At 39.3% G+C, this 26113-nt stretch overlaps 1 protein-coding gene across 1 annotated transcript in view; it reads right to left on the reverse strand.

The window, feature by feature from the left end:
• Positions 1–2015: 2015 nt before the first annotated feature.
• The window catches only part of NECTIN3 (nectin cell adhesion molecule 3), a 135448-nt gene continuing 111350 nt past the window's right edge, over positions 2016–26113 (reverse strand). The window contains exons 8-9 of the mRNA XM_058731477.1: positions 11162–11224; positions 2016–10152 (exon numbers count right to left, since the gene is read on the reverse strand). Of these exons, the coding sequence (XP_058587460.1) occupies positions 9973–10152; positions 11162–11224 (243 nt within the window). The 3' untranslated portion in view covers positions 2016–9972. The remainder of the gene's footprint in view (positions 10153–11161; positions 11225–26113) is intronic.

Here is a 26113-nt window from a genome sequence, read left to right on the forward strand (position 1 = left end):
TAGCTTTAGGCAACAGAAGCACAGGAGTTTACAAAAAGTCATAGATTCTTCAAGTCCCTTTGCCCCCACATTTCTACTTAGGAAATATCATATTTGGGTAATCAACAATTGTGAGTTCTAATGAATAGCTCCACCCTTTGCTATACTGAGCAAGATAACATAATGCCCACTGCTGCTTTCCTCTGATTTGAGCTGACAAATATAGGTCAAAAGCACCAATCCCACACTGTAACTTTGGGTTTTACCATCAGTAGGAAAGAAAGTGTTTAGAAAAGGCAAAGGAAGACCCAGGAGATTGTGGACAAGGCTGGGCTATTCTTATACACAGTTCATGAACTGATGTCCATGTGGAAATGTGTTCAAAGCCTATTTAAAGTCTGACATATGAACTAATAAATGTCTGGATGATTCGCCATCTAATTCCTCTAGCTCTTTTTTAAAGTAATTTCAGAGCATTTAGATGGAACTCATTTCCCCTTATATTGTGCTTTTTGTAAAAGGATAAATCTAAAGTTGAGGCTTTTCCCAGAACCTCTGGGAAGAAGAAACATGCAGGGAAAATATCTGATCACAGGAGTTCACAATTGCATATCTAACCACCAAGACAAAGCTTCTCCAAGTTTTTGTCCTACTCCCACATTTGCACTCTTGCACAAACCAGCTATATGTGTGGAATATGTCTGCTCTTTTATTTACCAGGCCATTCCCTGTCTATTCAACAGCATTTTCTGGGAAGACTTCTGGATGGATCAGAATGTGTTCCCCTTTCTTGCTTTGTCGTTTGTTGCACACTGAGGAGTGTACATGTGTATGCACTTATCTGCCTTGTGGAAATGTGGCTGTGATCCCAGAGTAATGAAGGCTGGCATGAAGACTATTTGGGAATCCAGTAACATAATGGGAGGGTAGAAATTCTCCCTCCTATGGGCTGGCTATAGGACTAGGAGTAGGAGACCAATGACAGCTTCGAGTGTCCAGTCAGAAATGGTTTATGTCAGTGATATGTTTGCAGGTGCCAATCCTGCATGTCCCTTTCAAACTTCAGTGATGTTTTGTCAGTAGCTTAAAATTGACCATGATGGGATGTTTACACCGTGGGAATCAGCAAATGTTGTAAACCAAGTTGTTGTTGTTTTAATCCACCCTTTTATCAGCACCCTTACCACTTGTATTCTTTTTAACATTCCACATCTCCTTTTAAGAGGCTCATGCTTTCCTCTACGTTCTTGAACATAAAGAATGTATTCATAATACCTATTTTTATGTGTGTATCTACTAATCCTATCTTCTAGATCAGAAAGATTGGCAAACTATGGGTCAAATCCAGCCTGCAGCCTGTTTCTATATGACCCATGAGCTAAGAATGGTTTCATATTTTTAAAGGGCTGTAGAAAACAGACAACATGAGCCATCAGGGAAATTCAAATAAAAAACACAATGAGGTAGCACTTCACACTGACTAGGAAAACTATAACCAAAAGACAGATAACAAGTGTTGGCAAGGTTGTGGAAAAACCAGAACCTGTACCTATGGTTGATGGGAATGTAAAACACGCAGCAGCTTCGGAAAAGCAGTTTGGCAATTCCTCAAAAGGTTAAGCCATATAACCCAGCAATTCCACTCTTAAGTATATATGTAAGAAAAATAAACACTTGTTAAAAAACTGGTACATGAATGTTCCTAGCAGCATTGTTCATATTTCATAATTCCTTCCTCAAAGTGGCAACAACCCAAATGTCTATCAACCAATGTGGGGCTTGATCCCATAACCCTGGGATCATGACCTGAGCCAAAAACAGAGAGTCAGACACTCAACAGACTGAGCCACTCAGGCGCCCCTTCTGTTGCTATTTTTAAAATCTTTTTTTTTTAAATGGATGCCAGTACAGAAATTCACTATTTCTACAAAAGATGTTCTTCAAATCTTGAATTTTACAGTCATGTAATTAGGTTATCCATTTTTACATGCATTTCAGACATAACTGATTTGCCGATAATAAAGTAAATGAAAAACTTTAGTTGATAAAAACTTTATTCAAAACATGTCAAGAACCATAGAGTTCAAAAATAAAAGATAATTTCTGGTAACTTAAAAATAAAGAGTATCTATAACAACCACATTAACCCTACTACTTATAATACAATCTTGAAAATCAAAGCTAATCTTTGTATTTTGATATTTTGCCACATTTCAGCTAAAATCCTCCTCCTTACATCACTACACTGTTAGGCAACCCTTTTAGTTTTAACACTTAAAAGACAATTTGAGCATTTTCTGGCAAGCAAGTATACTATTGGTTCCTTCCTATACATAGTTCAAACAACTAGAAAACTGATTTTTACTAAAAGTATTTTTTAAAAGAAAAAAAAGGGAAGAAACAGGTTAGTAAAATATTTTATTTGAAAACAATGGGTGGATTAGTATTTTGAATTGAGCTGCACAAGAATACATTTCTACTTGAAGACTCTCCAGATTATTCGCCACACGTTTATATAGCACAGGACATTTGCAAAATGCTTTCCACCATTTATTAGTCAGAATTCACAACACCCAGGTGCCGTGAAATAGAAGAATTAACCTCAGTTTAAGTGGGGAAGCCAAGGCATAAGGTCAAATCTTCTCAGGGCCAGAGTGAGTCTCATTAGCTTCTGATTTCTTGTGTGCAAGGCCAAGTGCTTGTTTATGGAGTAATTTGTTCAGTGATGGGAGGAAGAGTAGGTAGGATTTGCTGTGGGAAAATTAGCTTTGGCTCTATAAGTAAAACGTTCAGAGCACGGATAAGGTAGAGAGGACAATTTCAGTGTGAAAAGGGTTAATGGGAAGAAAGTTAAAACCGGAGTAAAGACTATTCAGACAGAGATCACTTTTCAGAAATAAAAATAGCAAAACAAGAATAGGAAAAGAATTAGAGCTCTAGAGTTTCTCATTTCTAAGCCAAGGGGCTTTTATAAAATCACTTTAAAAGTAGGACCTCTCTTGAAGACAACCCTTAAGCATCTTATTTTTGCCTCCACAAAGCCCCATGAGGTACAGAGTACTAATGTACAGAGTGAGACTGAGTACAGAAGTTAAGAGGTTAAGGCCACGTGGAGACAGAATAGGCCGGAACAGATGTTATGTCTTAAAGCATTGGCTTAGAAATAGAAACAGAAGGTAGAGGATAAACAGGAACTTTTCTGGATGGACAAATGGAATAATCCAGGGATCCAGTAGCAACACCAGCTACTTAACATTTTTTTTACAAAAGACTTGGAACTTCCAGTACACAACGAAACCTAAGAAGACAAATGCTCTTCTGGGTATTGAAATACGCAACGTCTCATAAGACCATGCGAGAAAGCAGAGGCATAAATGAGCCACAGTATGGGGAAGTGCAAACTAATGCGTTTAGGACAAAATACTGCTGCCTCTAGTTAAAATATGATAAACACCGAGCCATCAACATGACTTGTGAGGGGAATTTAATTTTGCCTCATTCAGTGTGTTAGGGTGGATTAAGAAAAAATACTGGTCATTATCGGCAGACCAAAACAGTGGTGCCCATTCGCTTGGAAAAGCATGTGGAACCCTGGGCTTCATAGATCCACTGTGAGTTATTATGGGACATTAGGAATGTTTGAAGTATATTCCTAACCTTTGGAGGAGACACATGAAACATCTCTTCATGGCTGTCAGACAGATTTGTAGCAGAATGGGTCACAGTTCTAAGCCGCTGTAGCAAATCTGATGTTCTGGAAGCCTCCCAGGGAGGCTTTCCCTCTGGGTGTCCCTCTAACCCGCTGTCACAGTCCAATCCCATGTCATGATGATAAATACAACCAGTTTAGGTCATGATACCAAGGATCCTCTGGGCCATAGGGGCCCTGATAGTGAAAACTGGAAATGACAAGTGCTGGAAAAGACCTCAAGAGGGCAACTTTTCGTAAAGAATATAGAATATAGCTAGTTCTTTTTTGTGCAGGGAGGTATGTAACTTGATACATATATATCATGGCCATAGCCCCCAAACACTGATTAGAATATTCTTGGGAAGGGACCGATGGAAGAGATTTATTCCCAAGCATTGGCATGAAGAGTCCTTTTATTTATCGGTGGTGGTTTCCCTCCTCCCTGAGATACAGAAAGAACTTCCACATCAGGGTCTCAGTGGATAATGTATGATAAAAAGATATTGTCATCTGAATTTTTGATATGCTCTTTTATCCTAGTGCACTCAGCTCCAAACTTCCAAAATCAAACTGAAACTTGAGAATAACTTAGTAATGAAAATGCAGTAGAAATCAACCTGATATTTTATGTATTTTGACTGTCAAGGTAAACATGGCCTTTCTTTTCCCACCTCTAACCTTTTTGCAGAGATAATTTTAAAGTAAATATAACCTAGGCTTGAAATAGTGAAATGTTTGCAGACGTGAGGGTTCCTTTTGCATTTGTGAATGGAAAAATTTTTTTCAGCTGCAAATTTTAAGCGGACCCCTCTCCCCTCTGCCCATCTGTCTCTCCAGAATCCGCCCCCCCCACCCCCCTGCAAGAAAGGAAAGATTGCCACTAAGGAGAAATGCCAACAGGTACGATAACGTGAGGAATCCTTAACAAATCCTGTTACACTCTATGTAATTTACATTATTTAGGCATATGTTTATTAGCCTTACTATACACACTAGGAATGGTTAGTTAACATTTGAAGAATTTTACTTGAGGAACAACATCCTCCAAAGGTTTGTCAGCATTTGAAAAACTCCAGTCTCTTCAGAGGCTTCTACCACAAGAGCTTTATCAGTAATTAAACACCAGAGACCTTGTTAATAAGTAATTCTTTTCAATGGTCAAATTAGTAGAGGCCAAATAGTGCAGGGAACTTCACCCAGCCTTTCCATCGGCAGGTGTGAGGCTCCAGCAGCCCACGGACCCTGGATTCCTAGATTACTAACCTGTTCTGTCACTAGCAGTTAAAACAGAATTGGGTCGCCTGACAGTAAATACACTGGAGTATTGCTGGATTTGCTTCTAGTAGAACCTTTGCATCAGATATTGTTGGGTTGCCCAAAAGAACAGAGTTGGGACATTTTCAAGCTTACAGCTTAACAGGCTGACTGGTACAGGATACCTGCTCGCTTATAAACACGAATGAGGCAGACATTGGTCTAAAAGCTGATTCCAGTGTAAAGTATCATCTGGTGAGGTTGGGGGGAGGGTGGGGGAGAAGAGCTACAGGCCTCACCCACCTCTACCTACCGAAGGCTACTAAAACAACCTAACAATTGCAAGTGGCCAAACCAGCCAAGTCCAGTGGCCAACAATTTTCTTTAATGGAGGAGACACAAATACCCTTATAGGTACAGTAAAATTAACCCAGGCACAGTCTATAGTTGAATAGGCTTGTAAATAGCAGCTTCTAGTTTATGAGAAGAACTCGAAGTCCCTGGTCCTCCTCCAAGATCTACAAACAGTACAAGGATGAAGAACCTTGTCAGTTAAGCACAGAGCTGAGTCACTGCCAGCCTACTTGGCATTTCTACTTCATACCCTTCCTCCTCTTCTTCTTCTCCTTCTTTCTTCTTCTTCTTCTTCTTCTTCTTCTTCTTCTTCTTCTTCTTCTTCTTCTTCTTCGCCGTCTTCTTCTTCTTCCTTTTTTTTTTTTTTACCAAAGGTAGCTAGTTTTCCCTCTATCCACTGTAAGAGTGCCACTACTTCCTGGGAGTTCAATAAAGGCGGGACGCATTAAATAGAGCAATCAGTGTATCAGAGAACAAAGTTAAGGAAGAGGTGTTAAAGTTGGTGCCCACTAAAACCGAACCAGCTGGGATGGAGTGGCCTTAACTGTTTGGTTGATTGTTTTTGCAGCTATGGTTAATCTAATGGAGATGAGCCTTTCTGAGCATCTTGAGAAGTTCAGAAACTAAGTAAAAATGAGCATAGTCACTTCCTTTCATCTTAATAAACATTTCGTATATATATTTTCCCCAGTGTATTTCCTTACACGTCTATTAAACAATCAAGAAAATGTATTCCCTAGCATCACTCCCCCAAAGCAGATTTTTAAAGAAGTAACAGCCGGCTGGTGGTTAGCATGACCTGTGGGTGTGCCTCATAGGAGTGTGAGCCTTTCCATCCCCTGGAAGGGGGACAAAACAAGAGTTTGGTCCTCATCCGTGAGGGGATTCATGTAAGATTCTTGTCCGGGAGCCCTGACCGTGCTACAAACTCAATAATGTCACTGTTATGTGTAGTGATCTGTAAACCATGAGCAGCCACCGGTTTTACAGCAACATGCGCTTGCAATTTTAGACAAGGCCTAAAAGGTTAAGGCCCAGATATCAAGCTTTCCATAAGACAAAATAGTTATTATAGTGAAAGAAAGTACAAGTCCCACTTGCACTTGGCTATACTCAAATTGGGTCAAAATGAAATTTGCCTGTTACCACCTGGTTCTCCCCAGTGCTGGTGAGGGCACTAGAAGTTTAGGTTCAACATAGAAGAATAATAGAAGGCGCTTTCAGTTTGAAGGGAGCTTACAGTTTCCTATCTCACATTCCTGAGAGGCTGACAGGGAAGGTATAACCTTTATGGATAGAGCAACTGATGCCCTAGAGAGATTAAGTGGCTTGTCTAAGTTTCCATGGCTAGAAAGGGTGAAGTTGGGAGAATCTGTTCTTTTGGTTCCTGGTGTAATAGTCTGTCCTCTACACCCCAGGGAATAAGAGGCTTGAAGGGGGCTCTGTTATATATAAAGAATAGTACAAGGACACCAGCCCAGTGCAGGGCAAGACTGTACAACAAAAAATAAAAGTCAATTTTCGATGACTATGAAAGAGAATTTAGGAAATCATCCTCAGAAGACAGACAAAGAAACTGTACTCTCCTTATGAGTAAATAAGGCCATAAAAAATTAACGAGGTAACCAGTTCATTTAGTTTCTAGGGCATGTCGCTAGTATCCACTATGTGTGTGTTACAGGGCGGTCTATCACAGGTTAAGAGTTTTGTTACAAGTCCAAAGAGCATAGACTTCTTCAAACTTAGAAAACAGAAGAAGGCCAGGAGAACCCTCATAGAAGAGAATCAATCTAAACTCACATCCCATTACATCAGACCGATCCTAGATGGTACAGATGCTTTACTCTGGAGTGGTGTGCAAAGAACCTGGGGACCCACTCCTGTGGCCACAGTGCACACTCCCGGAGCTGGGCTGCCTACAAAACAGGCGGCAAAGGCTGCGTGTCTGGGATGCAGCACACGCCCCCCCTTGAAATGTTAAGCTGCGGCCCTAAGTGGATAAGCGCTCTGGGGATTTATTTCTGTTTCATTGTGTTTTAGTAAACCAGTTATGGGAAGAGTATCTCCTATCAGCTGTGGATTTTAACACTCACTGACCTTTAAGAGTCTAACTTCCAAATTTAAATGGGGATCAACAAGTAGTCTAAGCTCCAAATTGAGAGATCGACAGACTAATTTTGGATGGCGTTTTTTGGTTGAGGGACTGGCTGATCCAACCCTTTTAAAGCTCCTTTCTGCTGCACTCAGTATTCAGAGAGGACAGACAGGAGACACCAGGACAAGCAATTATACAGCTTATCTGACCCATGGAAAAGGCCAACAGCTATAGAATCTACCAGTTTGTTAAAAACTACTACAGCTGACAGAGAAGCAAAGAGGATACTGAACAAGCTGGCTGTAAGAGGGGTGTCTATACCCTGAAATTTCTTTTCTGGAACTGCACCAAGAATGTTAAAAATTATATAGAGGGTTCTTCTTGGTAGGGACGGCTCTGAAGACAGGCCAAATGGCTCCGAAAACCCAGCTCTTCCATATCTAGTGCAAACAGACACCTTACTTTACTGCCTTCAAGGTTCAATATAAACTTCTGTGATGCTAATTCAACAAGCTGCTTCTCAGCAGGACCTTAGAAACCATCCCTAACGTGGAAGACATTTTTAAAGCTTTTTAAAGGAAGTACATCCCACTGAATCTCCTCCTCTGTAACATCTAGTATTTATAAAAACACTTCACTCGCCAGGAGAACTCTGACCAGACTCATCTTTCTGTTGGAAAACAGTTGCAAGGATTCATGAACCTTCAGCCACACTAATTCACTGATGGGATTCCATGGAAATGAAGTCAAATATGTTTTGTGTCAGCTTGCTACAAAGGGCAGTAAACTCTGAGGTAGGACAGTGATAGAGCAATGCGGTCCTTGGAATTTACCCTTTAATTCCATAGAACTATGGCCTTTTAAATTGCCACAGCATTGAGTTAGAATTTAAGTGTCTTTACTGCCAGAATTGTCGCTCACCAAGACAACAGGGGCAGAATGTGTGACGACGGTAGAATGACCTGGAAAAGTTGTCCGAAAAAGGACAGCAACTAAAAAAAGGAAACCAACATACAAACAAGAACGAGAGCCAGCACAACGTGAATCACAAGGTGTCTTTGGTATCTCATTAGAAATCTGTGTTAATATTCTCCCGTCCTCCTGAAACTTAGGTTGGAAATGTGTACTATTTTATTAGTCCTTATGTCACTCTTTCCTAATATGTGACAAGTCGGTAGTGTTTTTAATATCTGTGACATACCTCTCATCTTCCAGAACACACAGTAAAACAATGCTTTCCTTAAGATGTGAAAAGAGTGATTGACATTTACGCATGTACCTGGGCCCCCCTCCTCTGCTCCCTCCATTCATTATAATTACTACCTTCAATCTCAGTGAGGATACATTGGCAAAGGGAAGTGAGAAAACTCAAGACAGACATTTGCAGGCACCAAAGTGTTGTACCGGTAAGTCTGTCACTATACTATTTGCTTTTTAGCATCTCTTCACCCTTGTTGACTGGGTAAACTTGGGGCTGGGGGAGGACAAATGATAACATGGGGGTTTAGCACATAGGCCATATTGCCCTTTTTTTTTTTTTTTTTTTTTTTTAATTTTCAAATTTTCTACCTGGCTCTTAAGAGCAGGAGTTATTTCACGGTGATTTTGCAGCAGGCTTTTCTGAGGTAGATAAAACATGGATGAGAAGTAGTCTGAAGAAGCAGAGGGTAGCTGAAGCCTGTGTGGAGAGGATTAGCTTGAAAGGAATTTCAGAAGTGAAAGCTGAGCTTGTCATATACAATACTACAGCAAAGAGGGACAGGGCTCAAGGCTGTCTACCATTTAGACGAGGCTTTTAGAATTTAATAGGTGGGAAATAGGCTAATCTGGCTAGGAAAGAACAGAACTGTGGGAACAACAACAGGGCAAGAGAAGAGTCTTAGCACACAGCTAATCGAGACTGGTCAGAGAACGGTGCGAAATAAGTATCCCTCAGGACCTTAGTGATCAAGAAGGAACATATATTCCAATTATCACAAGACTTTAAAAGCAACCAACAGGCTTGAAGCTTTAAACTGCTTTCTGTTGTTGTTTTTTGGGATAAAGAGCCAATTCTGCCTCTTTCCTCAGGCCTCCTGTTTGTACACAGGTATTGTAATTGCATTAAGCACCTCAGGGAAAGCCAAATCCCAGTGAAATAATTAGTGAAATGGATTTTGAACTCCCCCCACCCTTTTTTTTTTTTTTCCTGCTCACTTGAGTTACAGATAAATGGGCTGGCCTTCCTGAAACCCTGCAAGGTTAACACTCCCAGCTGGGGCCTTCCTTTCTGGAGAATCACTGTTGCCATCACAGGCAGATATTCTATGTTTCAATGAACGTGCCACTGTAGGCCAAATGTTAGTAGTTAAACACTATCATCACAGAAACACACAAAGCTAGAGTCAAGTTCACAAACACAGCTGGTGGCTAAGAAACTCTTAATGAAGGAAACCAAGTTGCTATTGGCTGGAAGCCATTCATCATGACTTCTGATACACATAAACTGGGATTGTTTTACACGAGGGAGAATAAGATAAGAACCGCTGTCCTCAGTTTCTCTCCCCAGTCGAAGATCGAACATTTCGTTAGGAGGTCCACTGGGAAAAAAAGAGTGAAATCACACATAATGTTCTCGCGGGTTGATGTACACTCTCTCAGGGTCATTGTTTTGACGATGCTTGCCCGGGCTCCGGTCTTTCTGGCATATCTGATTGTAAAGGGGGCACATCTGCTGGATCCCATCTTCCCCCACAGGATTCTCATCTTCATAGTCCACTCTCCTGCGACTTAGCCCATTCTAAAAATTCAAATATTGCTTATGTTAGCAGAGCAGATATTTGCATCTTTCTAGCACTTTGGTCAAAACAGGCAAGAACTCGATTCATTAGAGTCTGTCTCTGATTCATTATCCCACAGGCTACTGAATGGCAAGGTAAAGTTCAACTTCTTATCATTTTCCAGTCATTTGTTGCTTACGATACCCGGATAAGAGTCACAACATCTGCTAAACAGAAAATTATGACTAACGGGGATGATAGTCAGTTTCAGGTTTCGAGATTTGGAACTGGTATCAGTTAAACTAGGGAAGAACAAGGTTGTAAACTCTTGGGAGTCCCTCAGCAAGGCTCAAGCTTGGAAAGCATGCATGAAATATGCAGAGAATAGGGCGCCTGGGTGGCGCAGTCGGTTAAGCGTCCGACTTCAGCCAGGTCACAATCTCGCGGTCCGTGAGTTCGAGCCCCGCGTCAGGCTCTGGGCTGATGGCTCGGAGCCTGGAGCCTGTTTCCGATTCTGTGCCTCCCTCTCTCTCTGCCCCTCCCCCGTTCATGCTCTGTCTCTCTCTGTCCAAAAATAAATTAAAAAAAAAAAAAATTTTTTAAAAATAAAAAAAAAAGAAATATGCAGAGAATTAAATCAAACAGGCAAAACAAAACCAAATGAAGCCTCAAGATTCAGAGTTGGGGAATTAGGGAAAAGACATAATGAAATGAACTGGTATTTGACCACATGTCCAACATAAGTGAGAGTCAGAAATGCTGTCACAGCTGACACCATAAAATGAACCCCCGTGATGCTCTGTGATGTCTCTGGTACTGACCCCTCCACCCAGTTACTGGTTTCTTAAACTCTGACTACTTCTAAATGGCCAAGCAAGCTCAAGGACTTGACAAGATCATACTATAGATGCTCAGATGGCAGAGAGGTGAATACAATAAACTTTCGTGGAAATCAAATGATATTTCAGTCGGCATGGGAGCCACCAGTTCCACCTGGGCAGACCCCCACGGCAGGACCCCGTTACTTACAGAGTGCTGGAGGCCGCCCACCTCTCTTTCTCGGAACTGAGTCTGCAGAGGCAAGTGTTCGGTCTGGAGGAAGAAGACAGAACAAGACACACACTTTAAAGCTCCAAGCACATGGGTGAAACCCAGACCATGAAGAAGCCTATTTTTAAAAGAGCCAATCATGTCTTGTCACATATGTGCCAGGTAAGCAAATGTTCCTTCGGAGGGGATGAGCAACGACATTTCCTGAGAGCTGTCTCTCTCCTGACTCTAGACTTCTTCTGGAAGGAAGAAAACATACAGAAGATCTGCTGCAAGAGGTCTCATGCAAAGTTACTCATATCTTACCCGAGGGAGGCCTCAGCACAGAAGAATCTGATACTTGGAATCGGCTTTAAAAGTGGTCTGGGGTGGTAAGGAAAGGTTATTTTTTGTCCTTCTCTATAGAGGTATATATACGGCCACCCTTCTGGTCCCTTCTGGTCCTGCCAGCTACTCTCTGCCCCCAACCCTGCCCAGATCATAAAGGGGATTCCTCATTTTCAAAACCCACCCTAGGAAGAATCTCTCTGCTTCCCCTTGGCCTATAAATGCATCCTTACCCTTGGCCTCCAGGTCATATATTACCTCTTCCAGGAAGCCTTGCCCAAAGCGTATATTATTGCCATTATTTGTTTATATTTGCTTGTCTCCTTCACTACATTGAGGGTGCTAGTTGGAGTATTTTACAAACATTATCTCATTTATAATTTCTCGAAAACTTCTATAAAACTGATGCTTTTATTTTACAGGAGACTGAAACGGAGGCTCAGAGTGGTTCAGTAAGGTGTCTCCGGTCACACAGCTGAAAGTGGAGGATTGTGATTCACACGTGGCTCTGTCTGAATCCTAAGCCTATATTCCTATATCCCCTACTTCTAACCCAGTGTCTGGAAAATAGATGTTTCATAAATATAACAGAAGAATGCCTGAAAGTCCCAGCATGTGGGTGTATCTATCAAAATGCTCTCCCTTCACTGCCTTTCCTTATGCTGTCCTTTCGGCATAGAAGGTCTGTCCCTTTGCCTCTGACAGCTGAAATACTACCCATCCATCTTGGCCTGACTGAAGTCACCTTTTTTTCCCTAGGGTCCATCAAAGTTCATTTCTTTGCTCCAATGTTCCTATTGTTCGTGTGTTTCATAGCACAAATCATTGCTCTATCTGATATCTGTACCTTTCAACCCCAGTAAAGAATGAGCCTTCCTGGCCATCCTCTTCCACCTCCACACCCCGGCCTGTGGTTCGGCAACAGTAGGAAGTTAACAGTTAACTGATGAATTTACTAAACTCTAAACTATCTATTCTTGATATCCCATGTTAAGGTTATCTGAATTATAAATCATGTCCACCAAGTATGTTTCTCCTGTCATATTCTGCTCGATTCTAGGGTGCTTCCCACATGCGTGACCATGTGATAATTGACCGCACATCCTGGTAAATATCCAGTTTCATGGATGTGTGACCAGTCACACAGGGCCTTGCGTTCAGGACCCATTTGGGGGCTTAATGCTCTGTGGTTGCCATCTTAAGATTTCTTAATATCTTATTGTGAATCCATGTTTTATAAGCAGTCTAATGAAACAATGGAGCATGACTCAGTGACCTGTGGCCTCAACCCAAGGTTGTCCTCTCCTGATGCTTGTGTTTGATTTGGTTCTCGGCTGCCACTTCCTTACTGTAATGTTCCAGATCCCCCTTGCTTTCCTCTCCCTGTCCCTGTCCAGTGACTCTGCCATTCTCTGATCCGGCAGGGGCCTGAGTGCTGCTCCAGGGAAGGCTGGGGTCAGGAGTGCATGCCCCCTGCTTGTATCACGGTACTTCTGGCATGTGGCTGGAGGATCCGTCTCAGTAAGGGCAAGCCTCTGACCCCCTTGGTTATCACCATCTTGACATTGTATAGTTTTCAACAAGAGGCTCTGCATTTTCACTTTGCACTGTGCCTCATAAATTATGTACCTGGTCCTGGTCCAAGAAAAATAGATTTTTTGGGGAAAAAAAACCTCCTAAAATTAAAACTAGCGTCTTGTTTGTTTGTTGTTTTAGATGATCCCAGTTGCTATTCCCCTTGTATCAATACTGGTAATTGAGGGTGCCTGGGTGGCTCAGTCGGTTAGACACTTCAGCTCAGATCATGATCTCGCACTGCGTGGGTTCGAGCCCCGTGTTGGGCTCTGTGCTGACACCTCAGAGACTGGATGGAGCCTGCTTCAGATTCTGTGTCTCCCTCCTTCTCTGCCCCTCCCCTACTCGTGCTCTGTCTCTCTCTCAAAAATAAAATAAACATCAAAAAACGGTACTGGTCATTGAGAAATTATTCTACATCAGTGCTGTATCTAATTGGAAAGAGACAGGGCAGTTGGAAGCTTCCCTATAGAAGGGGCGAGCGCCTTTCTTCCTGCTGGTGCAGGGTGTAAAAATCAAGGATGCAGTCGATACTGAAGGAGTCCACAATCTAGAAATACAGAGATCAGAGCCTCAAGAGTTCAAGAAAGGTTTGGTTGGAATATGAGCTGTTCCATGTTTATGCTATAAAATTCCAACTGGCGAATTTAGTATGACCAGATAATAAATAATCGTTCACATTTTCCTGAACACTCAGGGTATACTTGTATCTGATCATTGTCGGTGAAACACAGTAACAAACTTTAAGTCCCTGGAAGCCAGTGTTCATGGAGGGCACAATGAACGATGCAGCATCAATAGTAACACTATAACCAGTGTTAATTAATAGTATTAGGGAATTACAGAGGCAAGAAAATCTGTTTTGTTTCAATATAAAGAGATTTCAAAGAGCCATGGCTCGCGTTAGGAGTTATAATAGCACTGTTAACATTTTTTTTTTTAATAGTAGGAGACATAAAATTAGCCAGAAGTGGTACATTTGAAAATAAAAACAAGAGAGTTTCTAGACCTGAACAGGAAGAAATGGTGCCTGGACACTATAAATAATCTTCACTTTTACAGAAGGGATGACAAGCATATGTGTAAGTTCCTTTTTTTCTATCCAGTGCTGTGAACATTCACTACCAAACCACTATCCCTCCTGTGAGCCCATGAATTGTGTAATATGATATTTAACCAAATTCTATGAACAGAAGCCCCACACATCGTAGGGATCAGGGATCAGGGTTGTAGAGAGCCTCTGCATGGTACCGCTGTCCAATTTCTGACAAGAGACATAAAGGATTTAATTTAATCTAATGGTGGGTGGGTACATGCGTTCTATTTCTGCCACTCCCTGAACTACCTGAAATGTTGAAAATCTGACTTTAAAAAAAAAAGGTTAATCACTAGTATATTGAAAACTGTCTGGCACAATACCTTACTTATGTTTGGTGCTTAATATACAGGTATGAATTAACTCATAATATTTTAACTAATGGAATCATAGCATATATCATTCTATTACTCTTCCAGTTTTTCCTAGAAAGCCTTGGGCTACTCTGAATCTCTAACACATATTTTGATTTCTCTACTGGCATGTACTACCTTGTAACAACTTCTATTGAGCTACAATCCACAGGCACCTTCCTCACTTACTAAAGTCATGTAGACTTTCTGGCTCCAATGCTTCTTCCTTATAATGGCAAATGATACATTTTTAGTTCTGCTTCCAGTCATGATGGAGAACTAATACCAGACTAGCCCTTCTGCCACAAGGCACTAGAAAACTGGGCAAAATGTATGAAACAACAGTTTTCAGACTTTGCAGTTTTCAGTTTGCAGACCTGTTTGCAACTGTTTGAAAACAACAGTTTTCAGTTTGCAGACAAGATAACTGTGCTGCACAGGACTGGGAACTCAGATAATAGAAACACACACACACACACACACACACACACACACACACGCGGTGATCCTCTAACAGTCCTGGAGACTATCTGATTTTTCTGCTCATTTGGGAAGAGAAAAACCCAAGAAAAGCACTGCTGAGCTGAGGGAACAGACTTCAGCACTCAGGCAAGCTGAGGTACTGTAATCTGTGGGACAGGGTATTGAAGAGAAGGAGAATCCTCACTGGACATGTGAGACATTCAGTAGAGAACCCAAGGTCATGCTTTAAAAGAAAGGCTAAAATAGCTCTAGGACACAGAGTGTTCCAGAACCACCCTAACAAAACTTAAAAACAAGCTTCCAGAAGATCAAGTTGATCTTAAAGTCAATTAACTGACTGCCAGAAAATAACCCAATTCTTATTAAGGAATGATAGCAAAATTCAAATAATTGATAATATAACATTCACAATGTCCAGCATCCAATTAAAACATACTGAACATGAAAAAAAAAAAAAAGGAGAAAAAATAAGTCAGTAGAAACAAAACCCAATATGACACATATGGATTTAATAGACAATAACTTTTAAACACTTATTATAGATATGTGTAAGGAGGGATGCCTGGGTGACCCAATCGGTTAAGCATCTGACTTGAGCTCAGGTCATGATCTCATGGTTCATGAGTTTAGGCCCTGCATTGGCCATGGGTCCCTGGGTCAAGCTCCACCCTGACAGTGCAGAGCCTGCTTGGGATTCTCTCTCCCATTCTGTCTGCCCCTCCCCTCTTCATGCTTTCTCTCTCTCTCTCTCTCTCTCTCTCTCTCAAAATAAATAAACATAAAAAATAAATATGTATAAGGATATTTAAAAATATGAACATAATATGAGAATCAAAAACTATGAAAAGAACTGAAAAGAACTTCTAGAACTGAAAAAATACAGTATCTAAATTGAAAAAAGTCACTGCATGGCCTTAATAGACATTGCAAAAGAAAAGATTAATGCATTTGAAGATAGAAATTATCCATACAAGGAGATGGGGGAAACAGCTGAAAAAGAACATAGCTTTGGTGGATCTGTGGAATAATATCAAGAAATCTATCATTTGTGTAACTGGAATTACAGAAGGAAGGAAAGACAGGAAAACGGTATTTGAAGAGCTGTTAAAATGTTCTAAATTAGATGAAAAATACATCTATGGTTCTAAGAAGCTCAATGAATTCCAATAAAGGTAAACATAAAGAAAACTACTCTAATACATTTCAAACTCAAATTGCTGAAAACAATGACAAAGAAAATCTAAGATATTGTCGGAGGAAAAAGTAAGAAATAAAAGATAAGAATTATCACTGGCTATTCACCAGAAAAAAGTGAAGGTCAGGAGACATGAAGCTAAAATACTAAAGCACTGAGTAAAAAACCAAACCAAATCAAACAAACAAAGTCAAACTACAATTCCATATCCCACAAAAATATTTTAAAACAAAGATTAAATAAAGAAATTTTCGGACAAGCAAAAGCTAAGAAAAGTTGTTATCAGCAGACTTGTACCATAAATAATGTTATGGGAAAGTACTTTGAGTTGAATAAAACCGATTCCAAAAAAAAAAAAACTTCATCAATTCTTAAATTTTTAAAAAAGATACATTATAGTGTAAACCAAAAATAGTAAGAATATATTGTCAGGTTCGTAACAAATGGAGAAATAAAATATGCAAGAATACGAAGGAAGGGAAGGCGGAAATTGAAGTACAGGTTGTGTTCAAGTTGTTACAGGATACATGAGGTAGCATTTATATTAAGGTAGATAGTGACAGATTAAAAATGCATATGCTGGGGTGTCTGGGTGGCTCAGTCAGTTAAGCATCCAACTATTGCTTAGGTCATGATCTCATGATTCACGGGTTCGAGCCCTGTGTTGGGGTCTGTGCTGACAGCTCAGAGCCTGGAGCCTGCTTCAGATACTGTGTCTCCCTCTCTCTCTCTGCCCCTACCCCACTCATGCGCTCTCTCTCTCTCTCTCTCTCAAAAATAAAAACATTAAAAATTTTTTAAATAAAAAATTTTAAAAAAGGCATATGCCAAAACCCAGAGAGATCACTAAAAAAGTAAAACAAAGAGGTACAGCTAATAATTCAATAGAAGAGATAAAAAAAATGCTAAAAACTCTCAGTTAATTTAAAAGAAGATAGGAAAAGAAAAGAAAAGGAACAAAGAACTGATGGGACAAATAAAAAGCAAATAATAAGGTGGTAAACTTAAGCCCAACTATGGCAATAAATATATTTAATAAGAATAGACTAAACATTGCTATCCAAGTCAGGGATTTTCAGACTAGGTAAAGCAGCAACTCAACTAGATGTTAGCTTTGTGAAATGAATTTTAATTTTGTTTTTATTTATTTTCGAGAGACAGAGACAGAGCACAAGTTGGGGAGGGGCAGAGAGCAAATAAGGCACAGAATCCAACGCAGCCTCCAGGCTCTGAGTGTCAGCACAGAACCTGATGCGGGGCTCGAACTCACAAACCGTGAGATCATCACCTGAGCCGAAGTTGGACCCTTAACTGACTGAGCCACCCAGGTCCCCCTGAAATGCGTTTTAAATATAAAGACATAGTCAGGTTAAAGTAAGAGAATAGAAAAACACATACCATGAAAACATGATTCATTAAAGAAAAGTTTAAACTTCAGTGGCTATAATAATATCAAAGTGACTGCAATACAAAAATACCAAAGACAAAGAAGAATCTTTCATAATGATAACAGCATCAACTTATCAGGACAACATAGTATAACAATCTTAAATGTGTGTATACCCAATAAAAACACATGAATAACAGAACTGAAAGGGGAAACAGACACATCCACAAATATAGTTGGAAATACCACTCCACTCTCAATAACTGATAAAAATGTAAACTGAAAATCATTACATATAAAGAATACTTGAATGACATGACCAGTGTGACTTAATTGACATTTTAAAATACTACACTCAACTACAGTAGAATATGTATTTGTTTTAGTGCACGCGGAACATTCAGTAAGATAGACCATAGCTGTGCAATAAAAGTCTCAAATATTTACAGGTTTTGAAATCCTACACACACACACACACACACACACACACACACATAATATATATATATATATATATATGTTATGTATATATATATATATGATATATATATATATTAAATAACAGAACTTAGTGAGCAATCAGTAACAAAGACATAGTTGGAAAACTCAAAAATATTCAGAAACTAAACAACATGCTTCTAAATAACTCAATGGCCAAAGAAGAAATAGTAAGGGAAGCTAGAAAGTATTTTCAATTGAATGAAAATAAAATTATAACATACCAAACTTCTGGGATTTTGAAAAAAGAATTGGTTAAAGAAAAGTTTATAGCTTTAAATCCTTGTATTAGAAAAGAAGAGAGGTCTTAAATTAATGATCTAAACTTCAAGCAGCTGGATAAAAAAAGAGCAAATTAAATCCAATGGAAGTTGAAAGAAAGAAATAACAAATAGTAAAAAATCAATAAAAAATGGGCAAACATTGAACAAAATTAATGAAACCCAAAAAGCTGGTTCTTTAAAAAGATTAAAAAAATTGGAAAACCCCTAGTAAGAAAAAAAGAGAAAACACAAACCAGTATCAAGATGAAAAAGATAACAGTACAAATGACCTCATATAAGTTAAAAGAATAAAAAAGATGTGTTACGAATAATTTGATGACAATTTCAAAAACCTAGATGAAATGGATAAATGTTTTGAAAGACACAATTAAAATCCTTATCATAGAGAAACTCCAGGCCCAGATGGAATCACTGGTAAATTCTAGCAAACAATTAAAGGCATCTTAAATTCCTTCTACAAATGAGGGGGAAAAACCAAAAACCAAAAAAAACAAAAAAAAAACAAACCCAAAAACAAAAAAAAAAACCCTGCTTTGTAACTCCTTTTATAAGATCAGCATAATCCTGGTGCTGAAACCAAAAATATTGTTTAAAAAAAGAAACTGAAGATTTTTATTCATAAATCCCAAAACCTGAAATGAAAATAGCCCTCGAAAGTTGAGCGAATACCTTATCAGGGAAATACAAATCAAAACCACACTCAGATATCACCTCACGCCAGTCAGAGTGGCCAAAATGAACAAATCAGGAGACTATAGATGCTGGAGAGGATGTGGAGAAACGGGAACCCTCTTGCACTGTTGGTGGGAATGCAAATTGGTGCAGCCGCTCTGGAAAGCAGTGTGGAGGTTCCTCAGAAAATTAAAACTAGACCTACCCTGTGACCCAGCAATAGCACTGCTAGGAATTTATCCAAGGGATACAGGAGTACTGATGCATAGGGGCACTTGTACCCCAATGTTTATAGCAGCACTCTCAACAATAGCCAAATTATGGAAAGAGCCTAAATGTCCATCAACTGATGAATGGATAAAGAAATTGTGGTTTATATACACAATGGAATACTACGTGGCAATGAAAAAAAATGAAATATGGCCTTTTGTAGCAACGTGGATGGAACTGGAGAGTGTGATGCTAAGTGAAATAAGCCATACAGAGAAAGACAGATACCATATGGTTTCACTCTTATGTGGATCCTGAGAAACGTAACAGAAACCCATGGGGGAGGGGAAGGAAAAAAAAAAAAAAAGAGGTTAGAGTGGGAGAGAGCCAAAGCATAAGAGACTGTTAAAAACTGAGAACAAACTGAGGGTTGATGGGGGGTGGGAGGGAGGGCAGGGTGGGTGATGGGTATTGAGGAGGGCACCTTTTGGGATGAGCACTGGGTGTTGTATGGAAACCAATTTGACAGTAAATTTCATATATTAAAAAAAAAAATTAAATTCATTAACATTCATGAATATAGAAATAAAGAGATAGATATAAACCCCCCCCCCCCCCAAAAAAAAGAAAGTTGAGCGAATAAACAAATCAAGGTATATTTATAAAATGGGATACTACACAGCCATGAAAGGAAATTTATACATGCAACAACATGGATCTCAAGAATATTATGCTGAGCAAAAGAAATTGGGCACAGAAGGAGCACACTCTTATTCTCTTTATGTGAAGTTCTTTTTTATTTTTATTTTTTTAAAGCATAACTAACGTACTGTGATAGAAATCACAGTAATGGCTGGGGCGCCTGGGTGGCTCAGTCTGTTAAGCGTCCCACTTCCGCTGAGGTCAGATCTCACCCTTCGTGGGTTCGACCCCGCGTCAGGCTCTATGCTGACAGCTCAGAGCCTGGAGCCTGTTTCAGATTCTGTGTCTCCCTCTCTCTCTACCCCTCCCCTGTTTGCACTCTGTCTCTGTCTCAAGAATAAATAAACATTAAAAAAAAAAAAAAAAAAAAAAAGAAATCACAGTAATGACTGCCTGAGGCAGGAGGCGTTAGGAGGATGGAGGTGGAGGGTGTGTATGACAAATTATTTGGGTCACAGAAATGTTCTTGATTGCGGTAGTGTTTACATGAATGTATACATTTGGCAAAGCATTTCAAACTGTATACTTAAACTGGAGCACAGTATTATATAAGTTATATCTTAGTGAAGTTGAATATTAAAAAAACAAACACTGTACCTTCCATTTTATCATAATTACTCTATTTTGGAGAAATGTGTAGGGAGGTAAAGTAGAATGAGAAGTCATTGACACAATCTGGAATCTGGCATTATACTAGTACCTAGTAAGTGCTCAATAAATACTTCATCACAGATGGCCGCCAATACCAGAGTTTCACGGCTATAATATCCAATTGCTTACTTTGTTCTAGTGACTGAGTCCAATTCCATAGAGAAGATTTCACTATACTAAAGGAGTAACACATGAAGAAATGGCTACCATACATAATTCACCAAATATGGATTTCTTAAGGCATAAAGTATATTACATTCCTATCTATTTAATACCTTTCTGAAAGAAAATTGTAAAATATTACTAGAAGTGTGAACCAAAAGTCGATTTTCCCTTTCCCTTCATTTTTAATAACTCTGAGAGTGCTGACGTGCTACATGAGCAACAACTCTAAAGACTGTGTTGTAATCAAGCAAAATTTACAACATTAATTAGGCACTTGTTTAATGAGATACATAATTGTTACTGTTCTCTGTGATAATTACCCATAAGGGTAAGCTATTCACATGAATGTCTCTTATTACAGTAGACCCTTGGCATTCACAGATTTAACATTGCTGGTTTTAACCATTCATGAGTGAATCTTAAAAGGTTATGATAGGTTGTAAGGTTGTAATTTGTAATTTTGTTGAGACACAAATTTGAATCAAGACCTGGGAGGTTTCTGTGATGGGATAATCATTTAGCTAGTTAATGAGCTTAGCAACCGCTCGATATCCACTTTTCAATGTGTCTTTGTTATTCTCAACTCATATATATGAGTTTTATAAAAGAGGTATTTAAGAATGTAGGATTTTTCAAAAGCCTGTGAAGTATCCTGTGTGAATGTCAATGAGGAGTGCTGTGTTATTAATCCAACTTTTCCTTTTAAATTTAGAAATGTTTCCTCATTTTTTAGTTAATTCTTATTTCTGCTGTATCTACAATCAGTCATGACCAATACAGATTGCCACTACACATTATACAGGTTAAATGTATAAAGTCTGTCTGGATCTTAGTCCCCAAGACATGAGATTTATTTACTTACAACTCCTCTTTTCCAATGTCTGGGAAGTAAGCTTCATCTCTATGTTCTGTCTGAACATGCCATCCTATAAATCCTTTCCTGTTAACCCTGAGAGACAGCGAGGTTTTCACATGGTGCTATCACACAGTAGATGATCAATAAACACTTGTTGATGTATGATCCATGTACAGGACCTGCTGTGACTCCCACTCTTAGTGGTCCCCACAGAGGTCTTGGGTGCTGGCACATGTTGGGAAACCTGTGACAGTTGGGATTGGAAACCCTGGAAACCCTAACTGCAAGGAACAGGGCAGAGTTATATCTGAATTGGTTCGTGAGAAGGGAGTGAACTCCATGGAATTAGGTTCTAGATCCTTTATACTCAGCAATCTATAAAGAAAGATAGAAGGAGAAGGTCTAGAAAGAAGTTGGCTCAATATTGCCAACATGATGAAAAACAGATACCACTCCATTCAGCTTAGACAAAAGAACAATTATAACTTGTAAGGACTGACAAAAGATTCTTCCCCTACTCCCTGCTGCTTACAGGAGGTATTGTACGCGATGCTTTAGAGGTGCTCATATTCTTAGACTACCGCCTTGAAGTAATTCTATCATTGTTCCCGTAATAGAGATGAGGGAGCTGAGGCTTAGAGGGAAGAAGCCATGTTTCCATGTTTGTAGAGCTAAGATTCAAATTCATCTTAATAGAATTCCAAAGTCTGTGTCTGAAACCATTACACAAAATTGCCCATTTTCCTATCTTGGGTATATCACGTTTCTTCCTAACTCAACTGGAGAAAGGGAGACGGAAAAGCAGGAAGACACTGAGCATCTGAAAGGGGAGAGGACATAAACTAGAGGAAAGAGTGGCGGTGCTCAGTACTTGCTAGCTCTGACACCTGCTCTGGGTTATCTTCATCTCGACTGTCGAATAAAAGCTACAGCCTAAGTTACTTCACCTCCTGCTTGGGCTCCGGCCTCAATTAAAGGAAAACAAAGACAAGGCTTTTCTTGAGACTCTCAGAGTTTTTTTTATCTGCTCCAGCCCAGGGCTGAACACAGAACAGTCATTCACTATAGGATAATACTCTTCAAAATTAATTCAGAGGGCATTTTCCCTCCAGTTTTATTGTTTGCCTGTACTCTTCAGTAATATACTTAGCACCTTAAAATGCAACGTCCACTTCGTTAATATCTCAGATTAAAGACTTCAGTGAGGCAGGTACAAGAAGAAATGACTACAGAATGCCCTTACCTCAAATGTCCTTACTCTCCAAATGTATGCTTCAGTCATGAGGTTTATTTATAAGAGGGAAGAATATTAGATAATTTATCTCACAAGGTAACATTGGATTTTGCTCAAGTCACCAGAGAATTATCACAGCCTGGTGGCTGTTGAAAACGTTGTATTGTCCAGAAGGAAGACAGCGTTCCTTCTTATCATTGGCAAATAAATTTCATTACCTCTACTGAGTATACATTCTAGATTCTAATTTTTCAAGGTGAAATTTGATATGACACATTTTAATGAAAAGTCTTATCTTGGCTTTGGTCTCACTTAATCCTTACATTAAAATATACAAGAAAGTGATACTTCACCTAAATTATAATATGGTTGCCCAGCCAAGTGTCTAATTAAAGCAGACAGATGACAAAGGTGAGGGGAAATTATTTGTGGGCAAACTAGGCACCCACGCATAATGCTAACATGTCCCCAATCATAAATCCTATCTATTTCCAGGACACAAATCAAATGATTATGCATTCATGTGCACTACTTTCCATAAGTAAATATTTTAACATCAGAATCCTATGCTGTCCTGATCACAATGAGCATCTTTGCTCTTCAGACCCTTGTCCTCGTGCTGTACCATATTACCCACTCATACCACTTCATTTCCAAATTTTCCCACAAGGTAATCCTTCTTCAATTTAGGGCTATTCGTGTAATTTCATCCACACCCAAATACTCTCAAAGAAGATATTAATTGTTTCTTCTGCATCAAAGTATGCACCCCAAGCCGTTCTGTGCAAAAATATTGTCCATCATCCTGTTATATGCTACCTTGTGAAAACATGTATTCTCAGGGAAAACATGACAAAGAGCATCCCATTAGTTGCTGTGACGGTCAAAATTTTACATGCTAAAATAAAAAACAAACTCTAATTCCTCTCTAGAAACTATTAATATGGCCCTCCCCAAATCTCATATTTAATCCAATATCTAAGTAGAACTGAAAAAAGATAACCGGTAAGATTTTCTTTGTAGTTAATAATTATGCTATTCTTAGCAAAAAAGGATTAAAAAAACCTAACAAGAGTCTCCTAAAATCTTCAATAGTGAACTTATTTTAGATTGTGACACAAAAGGCAACATACTAAATATAGAACATCACTATTCTCTTATCCCTTCCTATTGAAAGGTGAGATAATATAGGAATCATTTCCCTTACCAATAATCTACTTTTGCCATTGAGAGTGTAATTAAAAACTAGAAAATAAAATATGGAAAGGTCTTATCTGTTTGTTTAATGGTTACTATCCCACAAACCATCTAAGGGATCTCTTAAACATATTTAGTTGAAAATTGCATGTATTTTTCTTTGGGGTATTAAATTTCATGGAATGGTATTTTGTACCATTTTCCTGAAAGGAAAATAGAAAATATAGATAGCCTGCCCTATTTCTTCTTCTGAAGGAAGATAACCTAATAACAGTAAAGAAGATGAGACAGAAAGAGAAATCATCTGCTATGGAAAACTAATATTAACCTTCAGGGACAGCAATTTTGTAAATATAAAACCCAGAGTAGGCAGTTTTGTTTGAATTAGAGAAGTAACTGTAATCCCGGCTTGGCATTTCCCTGCACGCAGGCACTAAAGTCTTGAGCGAGATGCACAAAGGCACCTTGGGCTAGAATTCAGCTCATGAATTAAGCACGACCAGAACACATCAGTGACTGGGATGAAGGTTCACAGAGCCAGTGCTGTGAGAAGGAAAGTGAAGCGGGTGATACAGAAGGAGGGGGAATCCTTCCAGTGGAGATACGTTGCTTAGCTAATAAAATGCATCAAGGGTCTTTTTTAGGTCTTCAATTTACCCTACACTTGCAGTACTGAACGTTTACACAGTGATATGCTCTTATTAGATACTACTCTTCTTTGAGGCAAGAAACACTGCTTGTAACAGTGAACAACGGTTAAAGTAACATTTTGCCTTTGTGCACATGTAATTTAAATGGCCAGAGTTTGGATGTTTTCTATTAGCCCACTAGCAACCACAAGTAACAGGTCATCTACTTGGTTACTTGTCTATGGCATTGTGGAATTCATAGATGCCACTGCAAGGTGATGTTCCTTCACTTGAGAGTGAAAGGACTCAGTCACTCCTTTAAGACGTGAACATTTCCATTATTTAAGACTAAGAAATAACTGTGTACTTTTGGAGAAACAATGGAGGGAGTGAAACAAATTTTTAAAATATCGACTCAAAAAATATTGAAATTAACTAAATCTCAACAGTACTTAAGGTGATATAAGTTATCTACTCCTTGCCCAAGCTTGATTGGCCCCAGGCTGTGGATGGCCCTGGCTGGACCCTCTTCCTCAAGAGCCATCGGAAGGTGTCCCCAGCAGCAACAGCTCTTTCCCCAGTCCTGTGCAGTCAGTCAGCTCAGACACAGTGTTTTCAAGGAGTGCCATTGTGTTTGCCATCTGCCCCGCAGTGTGATGGGAATTTTGGTTCCGCTGTTGATGACAACTGAGCTCTACAAAGGTGAACTCCAGCCTTCTCCTAGATGGACTGGAGATAGTCTGTCCTCTGAAATAACCTCGTCATTAGGAATACTCTACTAATAGGGGTGCAAAGCATTTATGGGCCACTGCCCTCCAGGAATTTACAATCTTGCTTCATGCCGCTTGTCTTCCAGGTAAACAACAAACCAAGGCAATTTCAATGCAAGCACCTTAAAAATGCAAAAACCTTTCTTATGCTTTTCCTTTTCCTTTTCCACCACAGGACCCAGTGCATGTAGGTATAAGACCACCTGCTGATCTGATCTGATTTTAATTTCAAATAGCTACTGGTCCACAATTTCTTATCTGAAACTTTTAGGAACAGATATATTTAGGAATTCTGAATTTTTCAGATATTTAGAAAATTGACAGTTATTTATCCCATATTTATAAAACATCTCCACCAGGGCCTGGTACAGAATGCCATAAGCAAGTATATACATATTTTGTAGAGTGGAAATTATGAGTATTCACATTAAGCGAAGAAAGAAATGACTATATTTAATTTCATGAGAGTCAGCAGGCCAGGTCAAATTTGGGTGCAAAATGAAGAAAAACTTTAGATGTTTAGAGATTTTTGGAAATGTAAGATAACGGTCTATACACCTGCAATACACATCACAGGAAAGACATGAGTTAAGAGGCCAGAAATCAAGATAAGCTCTGCAGAGGTGGAGGTTAAACAGCATTAGGGA

The sequence above is a fragment of the Neofelis nebulosa genome, chromosome 5, assembly GCF_028018385.1.
Source record: "Neofelis nebulosa isolate mNeoNeb1 chromosome 5, mNeoNeb1.pri, whole genome shotgun sequence".
Taxonomy (NCBI): Eukaryota; Metazoa; Chordata; class Mammalia; order Carnivora; family Felidae; genus Neofelis; species Neofelis nebulosa.